At 40.1% G+C, this 26,703-nt stretch overlaps 1 protein-coding gene across 2 annotated transcripts in view; it reads right to left on the minus strand.

The window, feature by feature from the left end:
* Positions 1 to 2,091: 2,091 nt before the first annotated feature.
* LRRC28 (leucine rich repeat containing 28) overlaps positions 2,092 to 26,703 on the minus strand; it is a 161,978-nt gene continuing 137,366 nt past the window's right edge. For both annotated transcript variants that reach the window (XM_044232010.1, XM_044232009.1), the window contains 3 exons: positions 26,152 to 26,327; positions 24,182 to 24,341; positions 2,092 to 2,400 (listed from right to left, as the gene is read on the minus strand). In XM_044232010.1, the coding sequence (XP_044087945.1) occupies positions 2,328 to 2,400; positions 24,182 to 24,341; positions 26,152 to 26,327 (409 nt within the window). In that variant the 3' untranslated portion in view covers positions 2,092 to 2,327. The remainder of the gene's footprint in view (positions 2,401 to 24,181; positions 24,342 to 26,151; positions 26,328 to 26,703) is intronic.

Consider the following 26,703-nt stretch of genomic DNA (forward strand, 5'->3'; position numbering starts at 1 on the left):
TCAATTTTCTCCAGTCTACAACGTTCCGTTAGTGTATCAGAGGGTTAAGAATGGCATCGGCGACAGCGGTACAAAATTTTTCATCACCAACAGCACCAAGGAAGCCAGATTACTAATTCCATTTCTCATCAGTTAGGCTGGGGGCCGCCCCGAGGATTAGGATTGAGACTGCCCTAAAATGTTGGTGGCCGCACACTGTTCGGCACAGAGGATGCTCCGCTTGCTTAAGTGTCTCTGTAAAATTTCCAGCAAGTTAAGACAAGACAGAAGTAGCACATATCCTTATCTCATCAAGCATCCCGAGCGTCCGGTGATCACCTTCCAGAGCTCTGTTCTAAGACACGGGATCACAGAGGGCGAAATAGAATGATGTTGTGAGATATTTACCATCGCTTAAATGAGAGGCAGCGGCCACTTGGGCCCGAATCACATTTGTGAAGTTTCCTGCCGCATTTCCCTGCGGCCAACTTATATACATGCAGAGGTTACGCTAAAACTTCAATTATTCCAAAGGATGAAAGAAGTGTTATATTTTGATACAGATCTTCAGTTCCTATTATACTAAAAGCCTTTGAAATGTGAGGGCTGACCAGGCCAAGTTATGAAAGGGACGAGAGGAAGGAAGAACAGGGGAAATGCAGTGGGAACACACGGTAACGTTCTGTCTTCACCGTTCCACGGGGAGAGAGTGTGCTTTCCGGGCAGCAGGTGGTGTGACTGAAAGATCACACATTCGTCAGGAACCGTGTAGGATTTTTAGCACTGCGAGAGCTTAGCATTACAGATTTAGGGCAGCTAATAAAATTCCAGAGACCAAGTTTTTGACAAGTCTGAAATTTTTTGGAAATAATTTTCCTACCAAGTAAGTCTTCTTGGTTCCCCTTTTAGTTCTGCGCTAGAGAAAACTCTGTATAATTAAAATTAAAAAAGAATCGCATCGCAGCAACCCGAAGAACATCTGGCAGGAAAGCCACATTCAAATGCTCTCCTTTCAAAGGAAGAGCAAATATGTGGCTCTTCCATTAAGAGCGCTTCTTCTGTCAGAGAATCATCTCACAGACTTTCCATTTATGGGTTTTTTTTTTTTCCCCCAAAAGTCCAGGGCTGAATTTGCGCCTGCAATTTTTTCTGTATTTCCTCAGTGGTATCTGAACAATAGTGTGTTAAGTACATAAGAAATCTAGGGTCAAAATGAAGAGAATCTAATACACCAGCTATTTAAATAAATGGGCACAGGTTGTACTTAGAATCACCTGGCAAAAACCCAGGATCACCAGTAGCTGGGGCCTGTTTTTCATATGTAACAACAGTATTTCAAAGTTAATATAAATTTAATCATAAGCCCATCCAGCAAGAAGCACTGGAGGACATATTTTGACATGTTTTATCTCTCCCTTTCTCTTTAGCCTGAAAATGTTTAAATCTGGAAAGAAGATCAGATCTTTTAAAGCCTCAAATATTCCTCAAACTCATATGAAAAAAATCATTTCAAAATAGCCTTTCAAAATCAGAGTGTATTTCATTTATCATCTGCAGTTTCACATTTAAAAACCCTCACAAACAAAATTGCATAAAGTATTTCTCTATCTAGTATACCCGTTACTTAAGAAAACACACATATACTAACTTTAGAGTTAGTCAGCAACCCTCTTAGTGTGCTGCAAAACTTATAAACCGGGTTATAACTTTCTGGAGGGTGTATGCTACGACCCTAGCAGGGCCTCCACTGGAGTCTGACTTCGCTGCCAACTCTGGTGCGCTCCCCCCACCCCACCCTACCCCACCCCCGGCCCCCTCCCCGTGCCTGTTATTCAATAGTATGATGGCCTGAAGAGTTTGCAGAACTTAGGTTAAAAACATGGAGGATAATTTCTGGGAGGAAACAGTTCCCTGGGTACAAAAAGGAAAGGCAAAGAATAAAAGTATCTTGAAGGTACAGGAATTCAAAAGTTCATTTCACTCTGTTATCAACTTAAAGTTCTTCAAGCAACAGGAACTTGGCTTTCAAGACCTGGGGAGGCACATCACACCGAATAGTTTGCTTATGAGACACACTCACGTGAAAAGAAAAACACGGAAGACAAAGGGTCCTTAATTTGGGGGAGGATATATTCCAACGTGGGGTGGGGGGGGTAGGGTGAAGGCATTTCAGCTCAGAAGCTCCATCACGACATTTCCAGAGAGTTCCGCAGCTCCCCCCACCCCCCCGCAGCATGGCACAGGACAGGATGTGAGGGCCTGTTCCGCCGGGCTGGACGCAAACAGGGTGCGCTCTGCAGGCGGCCGCGGTGTCAGGCTGGCGGGGTTCCTGGGGCTCTTGGTGTTTATCAGCTCAGTAGGTCAAAAGTCTGCAGACACTGGGTGGAGCAGCAGTAAGCCACGAAGCTCACTGTTGTCCTCCTGGAAGGGGAAGAAAGGGAGAGAACACTGTTGAGTCCAAGATTAAAGTCGCTGGATTCTTTCCATCGGGGGCCGTCTTTTCCTTTGTGAAAGTGGAGAATGAGGCCTGGCCAAAAAAGCCACGACGCAAATGTAAATTTCCTTTTAAAACTGAGCCCTGGAATCAGGTGAGGGATGCAAGCACTCATTTTATTAACGGTTTTCAAGTGACATAATATCCCCCGAGTTTAGCAGCTCAAGGGAAAAAAATAAGCTTTTTCCACGTTATGGTCTGAATCCTGCTTATTAGAACCAACAGTGCAATAATAGAATCTGAAATACAGTATTAAAAATCACGTCAAGGGGCGCCTGGGTGGCTCAGTGGGTTAAAGCCTCTGCCTTCGGCTCAGGTCATGATCTCAGGGTCCTGGGATCGAGTTCCGCATGGGACTCTCTGCTCAGCGGGGAGCCCGCCCCCCGCCTGCCTCTCTGCCTAATTGTGATCTCTCTGTCAAATAAATAAATAAAATCTTTTTAAAAAAATAAATAATAAAAATCACGTCACAGAACACATCACCAATTTAGCTAGAACACGTAATATTATTGAAGAAATTTTAAATAAATTATTTATTAAATTATTAAATATTTAATTATTAAATTATTACATAATTTAGAAATTATTAAATAAATAATAAAAATATTAATATAAAAATAAAAATAATAAAAAATTAAAAAATAAAATAAATAAAATAAATAAATAAAAATAAAAATAATAAAAATCACATCACAGAACACATCACCAATTTAGCTAGAACACTTAATATTATTGAAGAAATTTTGAAAAAAAAAGGGATAAGGACTTTATCCTATGCGTGTATTCACACAGGATTGTTTGAAGAGGTAATTTCAGAATCTCCATAAGAAAACTGGAGGGGGGGCGCCTGGGTGGCTCAGTGGGTTTAAAGCCTCTACCTTCGGCTCAGGTCATGATCCCGGGGTCCTGGGATCGAGCCTCACATCGGGCTCTCTGCTTACCAGGGAGCCTGCTTCCTCCTCTCGCTCTGCCTGCCTCTCTGCCTACTTATGGTTTCTGTCTGTCAAATAAATAAATAAAATTTAAAAAAAAAGAAAGAAAGAAAGAAAGAAAAAACTGGAGGGGCTTCTTCCTGCAGAGCAGAGGAATCAGATCTCAGACTCGCATCTGGCACCTTTCCATACTGAATCTGGAGCCCTCAGCCCCACTCTGGACAGCTCCAGCTAGCGAGGCCTGTTTCCCACCAGCAGCGCTATCCTCTGGTGAGGAGAGAATAATTTACTGTTGTTTCTAAAAGACCTGCTGTGATGATTATCTTCTGTTTCCCCACCCCCTAATCCAGTCTTTGCTTTTCTCTGTTGCCCAAGAAGGTTGCCTCTACAGACCCTACCACCAAAGCTGCCTGATGGCTGGTTTGGGGACTGAATCAGGTAGGCAGAGGCATAGCAGGACAATGAAGGGCAGGGAGAGAGAAAAGTTGAATATTTTTCTCTTCTTCCTCTTTTTCAAGACTAGTTAATTGAGGTATATTAACATACAAACCTACAAGAAAATTCACCTGCCTTAAATACACAGTTGGATGAGATTTGAGTACAATTATTTAACACCAAAATCAATATGTGAACTATTTTTTATTCTCCAAAGTTTCTTGTCTTCCTTTGCAGCCAACTGCCACCCCCCTCTTCAAACCGCTCCCCAACAAGTATCAGGCATCCACTGGTCATTTTGTTTCTCTGTAAGTTTTTATTTACTTTTCCCTGGGCTCTGACAGTCTTCCAAAAGAAGCTTTGCTACCATTTTCATCTTGATTGGTAAATGCCTTCGAGGCAAGAGCCAAACCTACCTCTGTGGATACTTTGTCTTACATTTCTGGATCAGTCCTGGATTCCCTTACCAACTGGTTTCCAGCTAGGTTTGGCTGACCGGAGGATAAAGCTGCCCTAGGTGGCCCTTCTTGTAGTCCAGTAACACTTCAACACTCAGCCAGGTAATGCCCACTCCGCCTCAGCTTTTGCTTCCTGCTTGCAAAGGGCCTCAAAAATCAGCCAGAGCTCAGGGCCTTCCAGGTCTTTTCTGAGCGAGTTTACGTCCCTATGCATGCACGTGGCCAAACAGACTCCCAGAGATATGTGAGTGCTTCTTAATAAAGCCCCTACAGAAACCTTATCTCCCCAATTCCCCTTTTCAGCTTTAGGGTTAGTCTACTGTTGGCCCCAACAGTTTTTCACTGCCTCAGGCAGCTGTGACATTAAGCAGTTGCCTCTAATTGGTTTGACAATTTTTGACAAACACCCACAGGGAAGAGGCTTTTTGCTTTGGTGAGCTTTGACTGAAGTCAAAAAAAGATAGGCGGTCAGCGAACCACCAAATCAGGAAAATGACAGTGCTCTCTGGCAATGGACCTTTGAAGAAGCCCTAGCTCCCTTCCACCTCTTTTCAGTTGTTGTCAGAACGCTGGTTTTACCTGTCATTGGAGATTCTTGATTTTCAAGGTTAAGACTACAAGATGGGGCTAGGATACTTTATCACATCACAAAGATCTCTGTTGCAAGCTTCAGCCACTTTTCGTGTGTAAACGCACACCAGATTGCTCTAAGACTTTTGTTAATTTCCAGAGTACTGGAAAATTTGATTATGACCATTTTTGCTGTTTTTTTTTCTTTGCTTTTGTGTTAACATTGAGTATTTATACTCCATCTCTACCTCTCTGACTAGAGCTCCTACTGGGCAGCCCTTCTGTTGGCTCTGGTTCTTAGCAACTTCCAGATCCCCTTTGTCCTTCAGGCCTAAAGGATAAGGATGGTAGAGCTTCCTACTGTCGTAAGTTTCCAGGGGTTTTATCATCCTTGTGGGTGCTCTGAATCCTGCCTCAACTTCTGCAAATAGTCTCTCTCCATTCATTTCTCTTCAAAATCCTCTTAATGTGTGTTTTCCAGCCAGTTTCCCAACTGATTTAGTAAGTGTTACAAGAAGGGGCCTAAGAAAACATCCAGATGGAATTCTGTAATTGGGTTGGCCAGTGCATGAACAGCCCTCTTACTAGGGAAAAATGGGACACTGCTAATATGCAGTGTGGTATGGCATCACGAGCACTCAAAAGTATCACTTGAGGAGACTGCCAAGGCGGGCTAAGGCGCTGGGAGGTCAAGTGGCTGTGGCATCCTAGCTAGTTCAGAGATTGTGCATAAGATGGCTTCTTCTGATGGCTGAAGAGATGATGGCTCCCCACCCCCCATCTCCAGCCCCACCCCCAATTAAGCACATGCCTTGAACTCTCAACTCAAGGCATAGGTGGGGAATCAACATTTCTGTTGGCTCTAAAGGAATTCTTATTCTGTGAAGCTACAGGAAGGACATATCTGAAGCCTGAACTTACAGGGTGCAGAACCCATGCCACCCGGGCAAGAGTACATTTATGCAGAGTCTCTTATACTAAGGTAAAGGTGCTTGCTGGGAAGGGGTAGGACCGTGAGACTTGAAATTGAAACCTCTGTTCAGACACAAAGCTGAGTACCTTGAACTTCTAATATCTCTAAACATTTCTTCACATCAGACACAGCCTTTCTTACCTTCTGACACAACGAGTATTTCCTTGCCTAACAACATTTCACTGACTTCATGGGGGGGGGGCGGTCACCTTAAAAGGAAATGCCTAGTCTCTTCAGAACCTACCACCACCACCAGTCACTGTCTCTAGGGCCACAAAGGGTATAAAATCCCAGCACGATCTAGAGAATTCATTGCAAGGCTGCTAATGGGGGAGAGAACATACACGAAGTTGCAGGATCTTGCCAAATTTTATTAGCGGGAGCCTGAGAAGCAAGCATGCAAATGGAGTCTAAGTAAATTCGCCAGCAAGACTAAATCTAAGGTTGGATCAGGCTGACGAGAGTGTTCACATATGTCTCAGGATTTAAGTGTTAGCCCAAGCACCTGTAATGGTTGACACAAGCCCTGAGTCAGTAAAGGACTATAGTCAAGGGGGAAGCGATGCTGAAACTCCCACTGCACATTCTAGAGGGAAGAGATCAAAGCTTTAGAGAAATGGGGACTTTGAAGGGGGTCCAATGTGGTGCAGCTTGCTCAGCCACCTCCTGAAGACCTTCAGGAGAGCCAGGAAGGCATTTCCTTCACCAAGACCCAAAATTACACATCGATGAGGGGAAGCAGTGCACACACCTGATACTTAATAGGACACACGCCTACTAGAGGTGAGAGAGAAATCCTCCAAATTCTCCAAAAAGGCAGGGGTCTGCTGCATTGGTAAAGTTTCAGAAGAGTGACATTTAGAACTGCCCTATGAAGAAATGGATACACACTGTGGTCCCTTTGGGTTTTCAGGGCAAAATGTATTTGGGTGGGGATTTTTGGTTCTGCCAAGATGGAGGAGTCCAGTCCTTTTAGGTCCTTCCTCTTATGTTAAAACACAATGAACCGGCCATAACACAACAAACAAGTGTAGGGAGGGTCTGAAGAATAGAAAAAAGGTGGACATCTTGGGAACCTTGGGACCTGAGAGGCAACACAGCAGTGGTGAGTTCCCTAGGTTTTCTTATTACCCCTCCTATAGCTAGATAGGATGCTTGTAAAAACCCAGCACCACCAAGAGGCACAGGGGAAAAACAAAAAAAAATCTCCAAGAAAAACCTGTTCCCCCTAGCCAAAGGATCAGGACAGAGAGATCTGTAGAGGCAAAGTAAGTAGTTGCTTCTTGCTGGGTATGGGGGAATACAGAGTGATAGCTCAAGGGTACAAGGTTTCTTATAGGGTGAGAAAAATAATTTACAATGAACTACAGTGCTGGCTGCACATATCCATGAATATAGTGAAAACTGCTGAATTGTATACTTTAAGCAGGTGAATTGTATGATATATGAATCATCTCATTAAAGCGGTTTTAAAAATAACAGCACTGGGAGGAGAAATAGACAAATCCACAATTAGAGTGCAAACTTCAATATCCCATTCTCAGCAACTGACAGAACTAGTAGACAGAAAATCAGCAAAGACAGCAAAGACAGAAAATCAGAAAAACCGAACAACTCAATTGAACCAAAGAATCTAACCGACGTATATAGAACACTCCGCCCAACAACAGCAGAATACACTCCCCCCGCCCATATGTCCATGGAACATTCACCAGGATAGACTATATCCTTGACTCTAAAACATAATTCAACAAATTGGAAAGAACTAAAATTATACAGAGGACCCATGTGGTTTCATCCCTGATAAAGAGTGTAGCAATCGTCATTCCTGTTCATACAGGAACAAACAGAACAAATTGAAAATCAACAACTTTTCTTCCAGCCACCAGGGAATTGAGGGTGTAGGGCAAAGAACAACCTCGAAGTCTAGAGAGACCAGTGAATCTGGAGAGTCACAGCTGAGATCTGCTCACTTGGACAGAACACACTAGAACTGCTGGTGGCTAAGTGTAGGCTAGCCTGGGAATCAGATAGTCTTGGAGCTGTAGTCTTAGCATTGTCCCACACGTTCCTGGGTTTTACCTATAGAAACGCTATAGGCTGTCATGGTAAAAATTAAAAAAAAAAAAAAAAAAAAAAAAGGCCCCTGCAGCTTAGTCAAGGGGAGGAAAGAAGCGGTTATTGTGTAACATGTCCCAAGCATTCCAGAACAAAGGACAGCTCTCCAGAGGAAAAGAGTCTATCAGAGCCTTTTCCCAGCTGAAGAAGGGCACTGTTCCCACTCTAGCCCCCTCTAGTCTACCCACTTCACCTAAGGGGGGAAAGCAAGTTATGAGACACAAGAGATGCTTGTGAAAGTCACAGCCCAGATATACAGGCCCACTTGGATATTGAAATATAATCACAAAATTTCAGAACACTTCTTTACCTCACACCTTAGCACTGGAGCAACTGGTTCCCAGCACAAGAACAGTGGATTGCAGATAAAACAGACTCTCTGAGGAGGACTACACAGGGAAGCCCAAAGTCAAGTGAGGAGACTGAAACAAGGACACTGAAAGACTTTGCATTTGAAGCCTCTGGCTCCTACACCTTCAGCAAATATAAGACACAGCCCCGCTCCAAGCTTGGTTAACATAAAATTTTACACGAAATGGCTATTTACCTCAGTTCTTTTTACCCAATACAACATGTTTCGCTTTTGACAAAAAATTAGATGTGACATAAGGCAAGAAAAAGCACATGTTGAATAGACAAAGAAAACTTCAGAACCAGAGCCAGATATGACACAGATGTTAGTATCAACAGGGAATTCTGAAACATAGAACAGAAAATCCATGATCTGGGGGACAGTTTCTGAAGGTGCAACATTTGCATAATGATCATCTCAGAGGAGAAGGAGAGAAATAAAAAGAAATTTAACTAGTGATGGTGAAGAACGTCACAAAATGTGTTACAGAGCCAGTAGTGTAACAGCACCAAGCAGGATAAATATCAAAAACAAAACAAAATAACCCCAAAATAACACATAGGCATATCATAGTCAAACAAGAAAAAAAAAAAAAGGACATTTTCAAAAAATCAGAGGAGGAAAAAAAAAAACACCCTTATCTATGGAAGGACAAGTATATGAACTACAGAGGCCTTACTGGAAACCATGCAAGCAAGAAAACAGTGGACTAAAATAATTACTGTGCTTAAAAAAAAAAAAAACCTACCTTAGAATTCTATACCCAATAAAATTATCCTTACCTATGGAAGAACAAGCATATGAACTACAGTGGATTTATTTCATGCAAACAAGAAAAGAATGGAGTAAAATATTTAGTATGCTCAAAGAAAAAAAAATCACTAACTTAGAATCCTATACTCAGTAAAATTATCCTTCAAAAGAAAGGAGTACAAAGAGTTTTTCAGACAAACTGATAACTGAGGAAAATTCACTGCCAGATGGACTCGCCTTGGGAGAAAGGTTGGAAAGAGTTCTTTGGTGAGAAGGAAAAGAATATATGTCAGAACTCAGATCTAAAAAAACCAGGAAGCCTACTAGAGAAGGAATAAATAAAGGTAACATAAAATACTTTATTTTTCTAATTTCTAATTATCTAAAGTATAATTCGCTTAAAGTAATAAGGGTAGCAACATATAGTATGAGTACCACAGATGGATAGTGACATGTACAACAGCAATTTCCTAAAGGATGACAGAGAGGAATGTGGAATATTCTGTTACAAGACATCTGTACTACACATTGAGGAATATAGTATCCTCTGAAGATGGGCTTTTGTGAAAAAAATGTATATTGCAAACTCTAAGGAAACCACTATACATTTTTGAAAAAGGAGTAGAACTGGTATGCTAAGAGAGGAGATAAAATGGAATCATGGAAAATGCTCAGTTAAAACCAGAGTAAGCAGAAAATTGGGGGGGTGGAGAAAGGAAAAACAAATACAAAAAATAGAAAATAACTACAAACACAGTAGATATTAAACCAACTATATCAATAATCACTTTAAATTTGAATTGTCTAACTATACCAATTAAAAGAAAATACATCAATGGATGAAAAATGAGATCCAGCTATATGCTGTGTACAAGAAACCCACGTTAAACATACAGATGCGGACAGGTTAAGAGTAAAGGGAGGGGGACGTATAAAGCATGTTAACACTAATCAAAAGAAAGATGGAATAGTTCCATAAATTTCAGATGAAGTGGACTTCAGGACAAGGAAAAGTATCAGACGTAAGGAGGGGCATGACATCACAATACAGGTGTTAATTCTCCAAAAAGATTTAACAATGTGAAATGTGTGTGAACCTAATAACAGAGCATCAAAACATTTGAGGCACAAAATGACAGAACTGTAAGAAGAAACAGACACACTATTTGAGCTGGAGATTTCAACACCCCTCTTTAAGTAACTGAGATATCCAGAAAGAAGAAAAAATAAGGGAAAATACAGTTGAACTCAACATCATTAATCAACTGGACCTGACATTTATAGATACGCTATCCAACAACAGAGAAATAACACACTCTTCTCAAGCTCATGTGTAATATTATTCAGCAAAATAGACCACAATCTAGGACATAAAATCACAGCATAAAAAATTTAAAGGAAGAGAAATCATACAAACGTTGTTCTCAGACCACTACTGGAATTGAATTTAGAAATCAATAATAGAAGGACTGGCAGAAAATCCCCCAATATTTGAAAATTAAATGATTAAATTCTAAAAAATGCAGGGGTGAAAGAACAGGTTTCCAGAGAAACAAAAATGTTTTGAACTGAGGGGCACCTGGGCAGCTCAGTTAAGTGTCCAATTCTTTTGTGTGTGTGTGTGTGTGTGTGTGCTTTCCAACAACATTTTTTTAAAAAATTTTCAGCATAACAGTATTCCTTGTTTTTGCACCACACCCAGTGCTCCATGCAATCCGTGCCTCTCTAATACCCACCACCCGGTTCCCCAAACCTCCCACCCCCCGCCGCTTCAAACCCCTCCAATTGTTTTTCAGAGTCCATAGTCTCTCATGGCTCCAACTCTTAATTTTGGCTCAAGTCATGATCTCAGGGTCATGGGATTGAGTCCTGTGTAGTCTGCTTGAGCTTCTCTCTCTCCCTCTGCCCCTCTCCCAGCTTGTGCTCTCCCTCCCAAAAAATAAAATAATCTTTAGAAGAATATTTTGAATTGAGTGAAAATGAAATACAAATGATCAAAAAATTGTGGGATGCAGCAGAAGCAGTATTAAAGGGAAGCTTGTAGCAAATGAAACACATGTATCAGAAAAGAAGAAAGCTCTAAAATCAATAACTTGAGCTTCCATCAGGAAGTCAGAGAATGAAAAACAATTTATGCAGAAAGTCTAAAGTAAGTAAAAATCACAGAGCATATTTTCTGTCCATAATGGAATCAAATTAGAAATCCGTAACAGAAAGACAACAGGAAAATCTCCAAATGTGGAAATAAAATAACACAGTTCTTTGACCTCCTCTGACTCTTGGGTCAAATGACTACTTTCCCATGGATTAAAGAGGCAGTCTCAAAGGATATAAAAACTTACATGAACTGAATGAAAATGAAAATACAACATATCAAAAATTTTAAGACATAGTAAAACAGTGCTGAGAGAGAAATTTAGAGTGCTTAAATGCTTGTTAAAAAGAAGGAAAGGTCTCAAATCAATAATCCGAGCTTCTACTCTAACCCCCTACCCACCCTCCTCAAAAGGCAAAGTAAACCCGAAGCAAGCAGAGGGAAGAAATAATAACAAACTCAATGAAATTGAAAATTTTACTAGGACTAAAAAGGTCAATAAAATCGATACATCTTGAGCAAGACTGACAAAGATAAACAGAGGGAAAGAAATGAAGCAAGTGATGTCATGACAGATCCTGAATCCATTAAAAATAAAAGAATATTATGAACAACTTCATAATCACGAATTTGTGAACTGAGAATAGATGAATTCCTTGAAAACTACAAACTACCAACCAACACTCAATCAAGATGAAATATCCAGCCTGAATAGTCTTATAACTATTAAAGAAACTGATTATGTAATTAAAAAAGAAATTTCCAGGCTCAGATGATTTCACTGGAGCACTCTATCAAACATTTAAAGAAGAGCTAAGAGGAATTTTTACACAATCTCTTGCAGAAAAATAGAAGAGGAGGAACACTTCCCAACTCATTTTATGAGGACAGTATTACTCTGACTCTAAATCCAAACAGTACAAATCTAGAAAACTACAGACCAGATCTCTCATGAACACAGATACAAATATCCTCAACAAAGCAATCCTCAACTAAATTAATATTGAAATGTAGAAAAAGAACAATACACCATGATCAAATGGGAGTTATTCTGGGTATGTAAGGCTGGTTTAATATTTGAAAATCAATTTCATCCACCATTTCAAAAGGTGAATGCAAAAAAAAAATGTATGATATCAGTGGACTCAGGAAAAACATTTGACAAAATACAACATCCATTCATGATAAAAAGTCTCAGCAAACTAGGAACAGAGGGAACTCTTCCACAATTTGATAATTAGAATCTTAAAAAAAAACAACAACTGCTAACATAACACTTTAAAGTAATATTTACTTTCACCACCATACGCAACAAAACTTGAAGTTTTAACCAGTGCACTAAGGCAAGAAAAAGAAATAAAAGGCATACAGCATGGAAGGGGGAGAAGTAAAACTATTTCTACTTTCAGATGGCATATGATTCTCTACATAGAAAATACAAGGGATCCATAAAATATACTCCTAGACTCTTAAGCAAGTTCAGCAAGGTTGTAAGCACATTAGATCAAAACACAAAATCAATCACATTTCCACACACTAATAATGAACACATGGAAATTGGAATTTTAAAATATAATAATATATAGTCACAAAGAAAGGGAAATATTCGGGTGTAAATTGAACAAAATAAGGATCTGAATGCTGAAAATTATTAAATACTGACAGAAAAAATAAAAGAGCACCTAAATACCTGGAGAATCATGGTATTAATACACTGGCAGAATCAACATAGCAAAGATGTTAATTCTCTCCAAGTTGATCTATAGATCAAATGCAGTTCTTTTCAAAATCCACCACAAGGGTCTTTTATTCTGAGACAAAGATAAGCTTATTCTAAAATATATATGGAAATGCAGAGGACAGAGAATAGTTAATACAATCTGGAAAGAGAAGACTAAAGTAGAAATATCACTTTATCTGATATTAAGACTTTATATATAACTATAGAATCAACACAGTTTGGTGCTGAGAGACAGACACAGATCAATGGAATGGAATGGGGAGCATCCGTATAACCTTAGGGTAAGTAAAGATTACTCAGGACATGAAAAGCACTAAATATAAAATTAAAGTGGAAAAATCTGACTTGACCAAAATTAAAACATTCTGCTTTGCAAATTACACTCCTAAGAAAATGAAGAGGAAAGCATCACTTTTGAGATTTTCTCAATTCAGGAAACTACATAAATGTTAAGTCACTGAATACTTTAATTTTTTTTTTTTAATTAAGGTAATACAAAGTTGGTTAGAACCCTATTTCAGATAATTTGCTACACCAGAATGTATACATTTGTATACATCACAACTGAAATGAAACTCAGACATAAGATAATCTTAAATGCTAAGTGGATTTTTAAGGATCAGCTAATCAAACTTAACTTTCCTTGTTTTTTTTTTTTAAATCATTATGTTAAGTGAAAATCATTCATAGAAGCAATACATTTCTGGGGCGCCTGGGTGTCTCAGTGGGTTAAGCCTCTGCCTTCGGCTCAGGTCATGATCTCAGGGTCTTGGGATCAAGTCCTGCATCGGGCTCTCTGCTCAGCAGGGAGCCTGCTTCCTCCTCTCTCTCTGCCTGCCTCTCTGCCTACTTGTGATCTCTATCTGTCAAATAAATGAAATCTTTAAAAAAGAAGAAGAAGAAGAAGAAGAAGAAGAAGCAGCAGCAACACATTTCATGCCACTGAGTTTTTAAAAATGAAGGTTTTAAGTAAAAGAATTCAACTCCATAAAGATTTTTTTTTAAACTTACTGAAACGTCATGCCCATTGGCATCATTAATGCCTTATGATGTTTAAGGGAGTAGGGGCGGGTAAAGCAGAGGGGTCATATTTGTGCTACAAAAAAAAATCCCAACTCTGTGTACTTACTTACTTTCGGGAAGTGATCTAACAATACATTGTATCTGCTTGTTGCAGATCTAAGTTGTTATAAGTACACCAAGTCTACCTCCTAAAGAATGGATTTGGGCTAGTTTGATCCTTTAAGATCCCAGAAATGTGGCTCCAGAGACAAGATAGTTTTAGGGAGAAATTCTGAGCTAAGCAATAAACTCTATAGTTAGGAGAAAGATACTAGTAAATCCTACAAAGAACATCAGACATGACATTTGTTGCTTTAGAATCTCTGAACTTATTTATAGGCGAGGCAGGAAAAAGCGCATTTCAGCTTAGTTTTAAAATACAGAAATACCACTATTCTTAAAAAAAAAATCACAATGTGGTTGGCACATACTGGAGCCCAAAATATCATAAGAAATATGGTATTTTCTTTGCAAACGTGCTTCCTGATTAGAAACAAAAAGCATAGCTTTGACTCATACAGAAATTCAAGCCAGAAGAAAAATAATATTTATTAGACAGAATTTATCAGATGACATCTCAAGCCTGTGCACATATTAACTTAAGGGAGAATCATCTCATGACATATTTACGTTTGTGACATTTATGTTAGCGGTGACTGTCTCTCATGGGAGGATTCTGTGTGTTGTACACATTGGCTTCTGCACTTGATGGGTCCTATGCCCTAGAACGTTAGGGGTGATCTATGCATGGGGAAAGAAATATCAGCTGGTTTGGTCACAGCTGAATCTCCCGTACCTGGTACCGAATTTGGCACATAACATATGATCAATACATAATTGTTGAGTGATACAAGGAGGAAAAAACAGTTAAGAACAATTCACTTCATTTGTTGAGGACTATTTTGCCTGTGCAAAGTTTCATTAGTCACCTTAAAGGGGTGCCAGTGACAAACCAGGAGACTGCGGACTCTGAGAAACAAACTGAGGGTTTTGGAAGGGAGGGGGGTGGGGGTTGGCTGAGCCTGGTGGTGGGTATTAAGGAGGGCACGTACTGCACAGAGCATGGGGTGTGGTGCATAAACAATGATACTGGAAGAGTGAAAAAAAATTAAATACAAATAAAAGAAAAAAAGTGGGTGCCAATTCTGCTGAAAGAAACACAAAAATTCCAAACGCAAGTAAGCAAATAATGCCAGTATTAACTGATGTTAATTGTTTCACAGAAGAAAGTACTAGCCATAAAAAGCAAAGGTAAGGAAATGAGAAACATCTCCTACTAAGTGATCTGACCATATAAGAATCCGAAGAGATTATTTACAGATTACCTCGGAGAAGGGTGTGCTAAGTTGTTTCAAAAGACAGAGGGAAGCCATAAGACAAAGAGCTCTATGTGCCTCTCACAAACAGGTCTCTACCCCACGACAGTCACCGAGACAGCTGGCTCTTTTGTGTCATCACTCTGGCCTCAAGGACCAAGGAGAATTCCCGAAGAAAACCAAACTCTAACTCTGAGCTTGAAAGCAGTGGACAGCAGCCGTTGGTGTGGTTACCTACCTACCTGCTTGCAGGCGAGGTCTGCTACGGATCTGCCGACAGACTGGACAAGTTAGTAAACACGTGGGTGAGTTATTCTGAGCAATTTGGAAGTAACTCCAATGGCGCTTTTAAAACAGGAATAGAAAAAACAAAATTCCAAAATTCACGTGGAACCAACAAAAATAGCCAAAAATAATCTTGAGAAAGAACAAGACTGGAGGCATCTCACTTCCTGACTTCAAAATATTTAACAAAGCTTCAGTCATCAGAACAGTATGGTATTGGCATAAAGACAGATACACAGACAAATGGAAGAGGACAGAAAGCCTAGAAATAGACCCACACATATGCTGTCAACGGACCTTCCACAAGGAAGCCAAGAACACACAATGGGAAAAGGACAGTCTCTTCGACAAATGACGCTGGGAAGCTGGACACCCATAGGCAAAAGAATGAAATTGGACCTTCGTCCTGCACCGTGCGTAAGAAGATCAACTCAAAATGGACCAAAGACACACGTAAGACCTGAAACTATAAAACTCCTAGAAGAAATGTGGTATAAATAAAGGGAAATCTTGACATTGGACTTGGCAATGATTTCTTGGATATGATACCAAAAGCACAACAACAGAAGTAAAAATAGGTGAGTGGGACTATATCACTCTGAAAAGCTTCTGCACCCTAAAAAGCACACCTGGGTGGTTCAGTTGGTTAAGAGGCTGCCTTCAGCTCAGGTCATGATCCTGGGATTATGGGACTGAGCCCCACATCGGGCTCCTTGCTCACCGGGGAGCCTGTTTCTCCCTCTGCCTACTGCTCCCCTGTTTGTGCTCGCTCTCCCTCTCTCTCTCTCTGACAAATAAATAAATAAAATCTTAAAAAAATAAAATAGAAAAATAAAAAGCTTCTGCACAGCAAAGGTCACAATCAACAAAAGGAAAAAGCAAATTACAAAATACAGAAAAATATTTGAGAACCCCATATTTGATAGCAGGTTAATATCTAAAATATAAGGAACTTCTGTAACTCAGTAGCAAAAAACAAGTAATCTGATTTCATCCTGGGCAGAGGACTTACATGGACATTTCTCCAAAGGCAAATGGCCAAAAAGTGTATGAGAAGGTGTTCAACATCACTAATCATCAGGGACATACAAATCCAAACCACAATGAGATCTCACCTCATACCTGGGAGGATGGCTATTATAAAAAAACACCACCACCACCACCACCAACAAAAAAACAACCAAAACACCAAACAAACAAAAAATAACAAGCGTTAGAAAAGATGTAGAGAAATTGGAATCACTGTATACTCTTGGTGGGAGTGTAATATGGTTCAGCTGCTATAGAAAATTGTACGGCAGTTCCTCAAAAAATTAAAATAGAACTATCCTGTAAAATAGGATAGACAATATGGTATAAATGTACAAAGGAATATTATTTAGACTTAAAATAAGAAGGATGTCCTTCCATAGGCAACAATATGGACAGACCTGCAGGACGTTAAGCTAAGTGACATAAGCCAGCCACAAAAGGACAGGATTTCACTTATATGAGGTCTCTAAAAAAGTAAAACTCTTAGAAGCAGAGAATGGAATGATGGTTGCCAAGGCCTGGGGGTCGGGGGGGGGGGCAGAAATGGGAGCTGTTCAGCTTCAGTTACGCAAACTGAACAAGTTCTAGAATCCTCCTGCTGTGGAATGTAGTCCCGATCGTTAAATAATACTGTACTACGCACTTGAAAATTTGTTAGAAGGGAACATCTCCTGTTTAAATGTTCTTACCACAATTTAAAAAACACAAGGAAATAGAGTGTCAATGATCTGATTCAACGGATCCTTAGCTAAGGGGTCAACTTAGAGAGATTCTACTTTAGCCTAAAATATTACCAATGGTCTTTTCTAGTGGGAGTGCTTCCATTTGAAATAGGTTCCTTTTGCAGAATTTTATTTTCTATGACAATGTATGAATTAAATAGATACACTTTGTCTCCCTTCTCCCCCCCCCAATAAAAATAAAAAAGAAACCATGGGTCTTACTCATGTTTTAATAATTAAACATATTTTTAATTTCTAAAGCAATAATAGTTTGTTGTAAAAATGTGAATCTACTCAAATGAAACCACTGTTACATTGAAAGCAGTTTTTACTATATATAGTGTATATTCATTCATACCTGTATTTGACAAACACTGGGTTACAGTATGCAACCTGTTTACAAACTTTTTTTATCCTGTTTGTTGTTTTTTTGTTTTGTTTTGTTTTTAAAGAGAGGGAGAGAGAGAATCTTAAGCATGCTCCATGCCCCGTGGGAGACTGATGTGGGGCTTAATTATACAACCCTGAGATCATAACTTGAGCCAAAATCAAGAATCAGATGCTTAACTGACTAAGCCACCCAGGCGCCCCTAAAAATATTAACTAAACTGAAAAATTTTTGCTAGAGAACCTTTTCTTTTTTAATCCGTATAAAGTTTTAAGCAAAGGATTAAGTAAAATCCCTCTCTCTATATATATTTTTCAAATCGTTGGTTTGGTGCATTTGTAAAATATATCCTCTCTGGCAATATTCAAGTGACTCTATAGTATATGGAATTGAAAATTAAAGTCCCTCCTGACTATCCTATAAACCCACATGCGTCCCTCCCAGAACAACCAGAGTAAAGAGTTAGATACATATATTCTGCTGGACTTCTTAGTGTGCGCGCACACGCACACACACACACACACACACACACATATTTCAAAATTATCTTGTCCAGATTACTAGAACATACCTTCCTTTTGTATTTGACTACTTCTTCAACATTTCTTCATGCTATATGGTGATTCTATTAGTTAACTAACTGTAGCGTAGCGTCGGAAACACAGATAGGAAGCAAGACTGCTAGGGTTCAAATTCCAGCTCTGCTATGAAACCTTGGCCCAGGTTCTGATATTCCTGCACCTCAGTCTCACCTCTCCCCACCCGCTGTAAATGGAGAGGATGTTAGTTTGAACCACATGTAAGTGCCAAGGTACATGATTGCTATGATTCGATCTTGTTTTTAAATTTTTAAATTTTATTTTTATTTTTATTTTTCCTGATTCCGTCTAATAACAGACCTATCCTCTAGAGAAGTAACTGAGCTCAGCTTCCAAGCTGGATCTCCTGACCCCTAAGGCCAGGAAGTTCTTCCCACTCCAGCCTATGGCCTCACGGCACAAAAACAGAGATGTTACGGCACCAATACCTAAGTGTCCACTTCAGTATCTGTTACAGCTAAACCTTCCCCCAATGATATGGGAAGAACCACTGGGATTCTGGGCCATTTATAGCTCCTGTCCCAAAACATTCTAGTGATTTAAATGAAACCCTTGGAAGGTCTAATTTTAATTTTAATTTAATTTTAGTTGTCAACTTGACTGGGCCATGGTGTTCAGCTGTTTGGTCAAACACCAATCGAGATGCTGCTGTGCAAATACTTTTAAGATGTGATCAACATTTACATCAGTAGACTTTGAATAAAGCAGATTCCACTCCATGATTTGGGTGGGCCTCATCTAATCAGTTGATGACCTGAAGGACAAAGCAAAAAGGTAGAAAGACTTTTCTTTAAGACAGTGACCTGCTTGGGGCACCTGGGTGGCTCAGTGGGTTAAGCCTCTACCTTCAGCTCAGGTCGTGATCTCAGGGTCCTGGGATCGAGCCCCACATCGGGCTTTCTGCTCAGCAAGGAGCCTGCTCTCTCTCTCTCTGCCTGCCTCTCTGCCTACTTGTGATCTCTGTCAAATAAATAAAATCTTAAAAAAAAAAAAAACAAAAACCAGACAGTGACCTGCTTGAGTTTCAAGCCTACACCCTGCAGAATTCAGACTCAAGACCACATCAACTGTTGAATTTCCAGCCTGTCAGTCTGTCTTACAGTTTTGGATTTGCCAGCCCCCACCACTGTGTGAGTCAATTCCTTAACACCAATTAATCTCTATATATACAGATACACATAGAGACTCCATTTTTCTGGACAACCCTTAACTAATACAGATATAACTACTGGGAAGTGAGAAGCTGCTATAACAAATACTTAAAAATCTAGAAGTGGTTCTGAAATTGGGTGACGAGTGGAAGGTGGAAGAATTCCCAGCTGCATGGTAGACAAAGCCCACACTGCCTTGAAGAAACTGCTGGTAGAAATGCAGACATTAAAGAGTGTCTGGTGAGGCTCACAAAGGACAGAGGGGGGCTGTAGACAGAGCTTCTACTGTCTTAGAGAAGACATACATTGTCATCACCAGAATGCTGAGTTGAAGGTACATTTGCTGAGGTCTTGGGCAAAAAGGGGGGATGTGTTACTAGAAACTGGAAGAAAGGTGAGGGATTATAAAGCACACAGGACTTGACGGAACTGTGTTCTGCTGGATGGAAAGCAGAACTTGTGAGCAACGATCCTGGATGTTTAGCCGAGGAGATTTCTAAAGCAAAGGGTTGAAAGGCATGGCCTGGTTTCTCCTTGCTGCTCACAGGAAAAGGGTAGAGGAGGGAGCTAAGTCAAGGGAACTGTTAGGCAAAAAGGAACCAGAATTTGACGATCTGGAAACTGGACGATCTGGAACATTCTCAGGCTCTCCATATTATAAATCATGAGAAAGCTTGCTCTGGAGAGAACACCAAGGGACAACTGTTCATACAGTCAACCATTTCAGCGGAAATGCTGACAGCCTGGACTGAAGGGGAGAGAGATGGCGACAGAATGAAAAAGGCTGTCAGGCTTCAGGCATTCTCCTAGCAGGAAAGGAGCAAGAGAGCTATCAGGGAAAGGGAAGAAGGACCACTTTCTTGGTTTTAGAAGACAGGCCCCCCCCACCCAAGACAAAGGGGGGTGCGCCACTGTGGTGGGCCCAAAGGACAGAGCATTGAGCCAAAGAATGTTATTCTTTAGCATTAAAATCTAACAGAATTTGCCCTTCTAAGTTTTGGACTTGTTTGGGACTCATGACCTCTTTTTCCCTTCCGATGTTCTCCCTTTTGCAATGGGAATGTCTATCCTACGCTTGTCCAGACATTACATATTGGAGCAGATACCTTGGTTCATAACTGGAGGAGTCCTGCCTTGGGATGAACTATACCCAAGTTGCACCCCTACCTGATTTAGATATTTAAGATGAGATTTTTTGAACTTAAACAAGTTGATGTTGGAATGCGTTAGGATTTGGGGGGTGTTGGGATGGGATGAATTTATTTTGCATGCAAGAAGGACATGAACTTTTGGACCAGAATGTTACGGGTTGAACTGTATCCTCCCAAATTCGTATGTTGAAGCCCTAACCTCCAGTGGGATGGTATTTGGAGTACTGGACGGTATTTGGCTTTCTGAAGATAGTTAGGTTTAGATGAGGTCATGAGGATAGGGCCCTCAGAGACACCAGAGAGCTTGTCCCCATGTGCTCCGCTCTGCCACACGAGGCAGCAAAAAAGCGTCATCTGCAAACCAAGAAGAAAGCTCTCTCCATGTGCACCCTGACTCTAGACTTCCAGCCTCAGAACTGCGAGGAATGAACTTCTGTTGGTTAAGCCACCGAGGTATGGTATTTTGTTATGGTAGCCTGAGCAGAGTAACACGGCGACATTATCTGGGATCAGGATCATTGCAGGTGTAATTAGTTAAGTGAGGAGGAGTCAGTAAGGGCCCAGCCTCCTGGTGTCCTCAGCAAGGAGAGAGGTGTAGACACAGAGACATCCGCAGAGAGAGGATGATGTAAAGACACAGGGAGAAGACAGCCATCTCCAAGCCAAGGAGAGAGGCCTGGAACAGACCCTTCCCTCAACAGCCCTCAGAAGGGACTGGCCCTGCCAACATGCTGATTTTAGACGTCTCGCCTCCACAACTGTGCGGCAATAGACACCCTCTTATTTAAGTCACCCAGTTTTGTGGCATTTTGTTGCAGCTCTCTTAGCCAACGAATACGCACCTCCGAAAAGCTTGACTGACCTGATTTCCTAATGGGAAATACAGAACTTGTGTAAATCATGATTGTGTGGGGGAAAGCCAGACACGTTGTTATAATAATAAATACCCTTCTATGTTGATGTTCTCCATTTTAATAAATGAACATAAGTTTGGGGAATGAACACTTGCTATGCTTATAAGGATTCAAAGTCACGAATATACTAGTCGTTCTTCTCTGCTATGGATATTTGAAGGTTTGGGTGTCTATTGTTTAGGCAAAATACTATAATTTCTTTTTACTGAATTCTGTATTAAATTTAGGTTGAAACTAACACTTGTGTGGGACTTGGTATTTTAGAAGAATATCCAATATGTTCTTTTAAAATAATGCCAGATGTCTACATTAATTTCGATATTGGCTGATACAATGCATTATTTTATGACAAGCAATGTGAACTAAACTGAATATATTATAAAACTTAAAAATATTATTATCAAGACCTTTTAGAGTTTATGATATCAAAAATATTGATTTTATTTTCAGCAGTAAGCTACTGAATTCAAGTATTTGGTTTTCAGTTACAAAAGAAAGTACTTTAAAGACTATGATAGAAACTGATGTCAATGCTTTTAATACAATCTCCATAGCAACATGGGAAGGAACAAAGTCTGGTGGACCAAATGAAAGCCACAGACACTCAATTTCAACCCTAGCATTAACTCACCACAGAAAGCCATGTTTATATCTTGGCATTTCATCTTTGCTATAAACACAGGCACTGCTGGCTTTGCTCAACAAACGGGCACTGCCTAAGTCCTATGTACTGGCTATATTCATTTTATTACACTAAGACTATTATATTTACGTTCTGAAACAATACAAGATTATTTGCACTGAATTTCTAGGTTGCAGCAGAGAAATAAGTAACAGTACATAAAATATTCAAGTACTGAATACATTCCCCAAATCTTATATAAAGATAACACAAAAAAATGACTTCATTTGAAGGATCTACTTTATTTTCACAAATTAATTACCATGAAAAAAAAAGAGAGTTTATCTTTTTGAATAGGTATTCAGAATTTTAGCAGCTACAGACAGAGTATCCTGACCTTATGGAAGTGTCTTCATTTTCATATTTTCAGTAAGAAAATGTCTTCTATTGAGAATTATAAAATAATGCCTAAGGGTTTTACTAAGTTTAATGAATTAGGTAAGATTATCCTATGACGGTATCTTACTGATATGAAGAGCATTTGCTAAAAACACATACACACAAGAAATTTTTAAAAGTCTCTGAGCTAAAGAAGACTAGATTAAAGTGGTTAATATTTACATAGTATTATTATATGCCTGGGCTCCTTCCAATGAGAATGATCTCATTTACCCTGACAGTGACCATAGATATTATTATTACGGTGACTTCATCAATGAGAGGCTGAAGCCCAGAGATGTTAAGTGCCTGGCCCAAGGGCTCCCAGCGGAGGAGGGCGAGTCAGGGCCTGTGCACCTGACCGCCAGGCACCGTGCCGATTTTGTCTATTTATTTTATCCACGGAGTAATACACTCAGACACTGACTCAGTGCTTTTAACTATTCTAAATGACATTTCACTACATTCGGTGATGTGATCACCTCGGACTGGAAGGAGCAAATTTAGAAAGGTTTGGAAGAAGGCTTCTTGTGGGCAGGCACAACGAAGCAGGAAACATTAAAAATACAGAGAGGGGAGACAGGAACCGAAACGTCTAACAAAATGGGATTATTCAGGGTAGGAAGAAGAGAAATGCAGTTTTGCAAGGAAGTGGGGTAGACAGATAGTAGAGGGGAGCTACTGTTTGTTGAACACCCATTGTATGTCCAGGTTTGACCTTCACTGTCTGCTAATCCTCAAGATGCGCCCCCAGCCGGCTGTACTATCCCTGTTCTGAGGCTCGGAGAGGTTCAGCGCCCCGCCCAGGCTCCCTTCTCATTCTATAAAAATGCTTACAAAGGAAATGCTTCTTGGCACTCAATAGGGATACCGAGTTATCTGAAAAAGTTACTAACCCCAAATACCATCTGATAGATAAGTGAGATGTTACAGTGTTTTTTTTTTTTAACTTTAAAAAAATGTAAACTTAGAAAATCCTAAATTTAGACTATCTATATGCTGAGGTTGCGCTAATGGGGGATTTTTCATTTGATGTCCTAATTTTAATTGTCTGGTTTTCTTTTTTTAAACTACCAGTACAGGGGTTTTTACTTGGTGAACATTCTTAGCAAATTCAAGGCACTGTGCCAAGAAACAGAGAGTGGCAAGAGAATGGTATTTGGAAGTGTTAGAAATTCAAAACAGAAACACACACACACACACACACACACGCAGGCACGATGTTCACCATGCACTTTCCGTTAGCCACGCCAATTCGAGAGAAGGGCCGGACTGGTCCCATTATACAACAAACATTTTGTTCTTACATTCCTTATTGCCCGAAGCCTATTGTGAACAAGGGAAAAGCAGGAAAGTGCTCCTTACAAAGAATGAGCTATTCTAAATCATATATACAATAAAACAGTTCTGTATAGGATCAAAAATGTAATAAAGGGAAGTCCAGTTTTCTCGTGATGCTGAAAATGTGCTTTTGTGTCGTTCAGCTGTATCTCAGGAAGCACCGTATGCACCTTGACAGCTGCTGACTTAACAATACTTTCATGCACGGCCTCCACCCCTCGCCCAGGTGTAAGCCCTGGTGCCCACTTAGGCATGATTACCCCTGGTGCAGCCCTGCCATCGGCGTCTCTCTCAAGGGAAAGAGCTTGGGGTAGACAATCGTAAACATGGGCTCACTACACCGGTGACAGTGTCCCAGGGGGCAGTGCAGCAGCTCCAGGAGACTTCTGGGTAATGAGATTGGAGACAGAAAGTTCAAATCTGGAACACAAGAGAAAAAAAATCAGGCATGAATTAAAAAAAAAAAATCAGATTTCCTTAAACTAGGCTTCAAATATGTTTCTTTGTTACTAAGTCAATTCAGTTAGTTAAAAATTATTGCATGGTGAAAATACTGTTACGTGATAGGCACTGAATTACTTTTTTGATACTAAGAGAAAAACCCAAATCTACTCTTTTTTTTTTTTTTAAAATTTTATTTATTTATTTGACAGAGAGAAATCACAAGTAGACGGAGAGGCAGGCAGAGAGAGAGAGAGATAGAAGCAGGCTCCCTGCTGAGCAGAGAGCCCGATGCGGGACTCGATCCCAGGACCCTGAGCTCATGACCTGAGCTGAAGGCAGCGGCTTAACCCACTGAGCCACCCAGGCTCCCCACCAAATCTACTCTTTTAAGAGCAAACAGAAGCTATCCTGAGGTAGAAGCAAGAAAAGAATAAGACCCAATATTCTTTAAGAACAAAGATTTTAAAAAGGCATTAATTTACCCAGAGAAGGTTTGTACAACTTCCTATGGGAGACGGAGAATAAAAAAGGACTGCACCGAAGACTAACATTGACTTTCATTAAATTCTTCCTAAATCGATTGGGCATTGAGCATTACTCAAGCTAAATTATATTTACTGAAAAGAATGAAAATGGGAAACAAAGAAATCAAAGTGAAAGAAAAATAAGGAAACCAAGCTTTTTCTTGTTTCACTTCCGTGAACTATCTAAATTGATAGAGAGGCTGCCTCCTTGTCCGTCTGGCCTGAGCTGTACGAAACGTTTAAAGCAAAACATCCCAGTGGCCCAGGCAATCTTGAGCACAAGTGTCCACGGGATTGCCACAGATGGTCAACATCCAGAAGACAGAGAGGAAAATGGTCACAATGAGGTGAAACCTAAAAATTACTGACTCATCTCTGGGAAGGAAATACAAATGATCTCATCATCCTTTACATCTGTCTGGACTTTATCAATAACCATTTATAAAAATGGAATTTACCCAGAGATGAATAATTACAGTTTTCTTTTTAGTATTAAAAAATAACTTTGTGTTGGACATTCCTAGAAGGTTGATAGATGTTTTTGAATGGATCTTTATTTTTTTTTTAAAGCAAAGACTAAACATTTAGCAGTTTTTCAAACATTTGGAATGTATCTTATTAAAACTGCCTACTGCTCTCTTAAAGCATCTTGGAAATCCACAGCACAACACCCATGAAATCTACATACGGCCGAATCCTCTCCGAACCAAGAGTTAACATGCTGTGGAAATACTGCCCGAGACCCCTGGTATTTCCTCCCTCTAGGTATGTAATTTCTCAGATGTGAGGAGCCTGCATGGCGAAAACTTGTCCCAATTCTGCTTTAAGGATAAGACTTTGGCATTTTTTTTTTCCTGCTCAAGAAAGTGCCTCTGCCAGCCTTCTCACTTCCACTAGATATGTGCCCAAACACCAATTTCCTTCCTTTAAACCACAAGGTTTAACTTTTAACCTCGGTCCTTTATGACTGAAGACCACACTGTGGCGAAAGCTCCTCTGTGTCCGTAGGGGATGCCGAAGGGATCAGTGTTGATAAAATATTAAAACCATCTTTTTAAATGGGAAAAAAAAAAGTCCCACTGCATAACAATGTGAGTGTGCTTAATGTCACTGAATGGAGAATTTAAAACGGGTTAAAATGGTAAATTTTATGTTATGTGTATTTTAGCACAATAAAAAACATGGACACCCCAACAGGGAGCACGGAGCACAACCTCTAAGGTCACCCAGTAAGAGGTGGAAAGAGAGAAAGTCCCGTGTACCTTTAAGAAAACTGTGGTAGGTGTGATGGAGACTCCTCATGGCCAACTCTTGCAGAGGCAGGACGTGATCGTTCTCTGTCCCTATGGCCTTCACCTCGGCAGGGAGGAACACAGTGAGCTGCCCGGATGAGAAAGAAAGCAGCTTCACCTCGGAAACTTGAATGGGAGCACCACAGCTGCAGACAGACACATTCGCAGTAGTATTAGCAAAAGAGGGAAAGAATATATGTGCCAATAAAAATGTGTTAATCAAAATATACATTTAAAATTTTAAGACACTGCTGAATTGCCAGAATTCTTTTCAGAGTGAACAGATGCTAGCCTGGGTTCCTTAATAAAGCCTGGCACAGAAATGTAAACTCATCAGTTGGAACTCAGCTATCACGTTGCTGAGGGCCAGTTCCTTTCAGTAAGGACAAACTCTGAAGGAACCTTCCTTCATAAGATCTACACAGTTTGCTCTGGAAGTGCCCTTTATCCTCATTTTATTATCCTTTCCAAATTCATGCTTATTGAAATTTTCAAAATGAAAAGGAGAAAAGGAGAAACTCT

The sequence above is a fragment of the Neovison vison genome, chromosome 13 (genome assembly GCF_020171115.1).
Source record: "Neovison vison isolate M4711 chromosome 13, ASM_NN_V1, whole genome shotgun sequence".
Classification (NCBI taxonomy): domain Eukaryota; kingdom Metazoa; phylum Chordata; class Mammalia; order Carnivora; family Mustelidae; genus Neogale; species Neogale vison.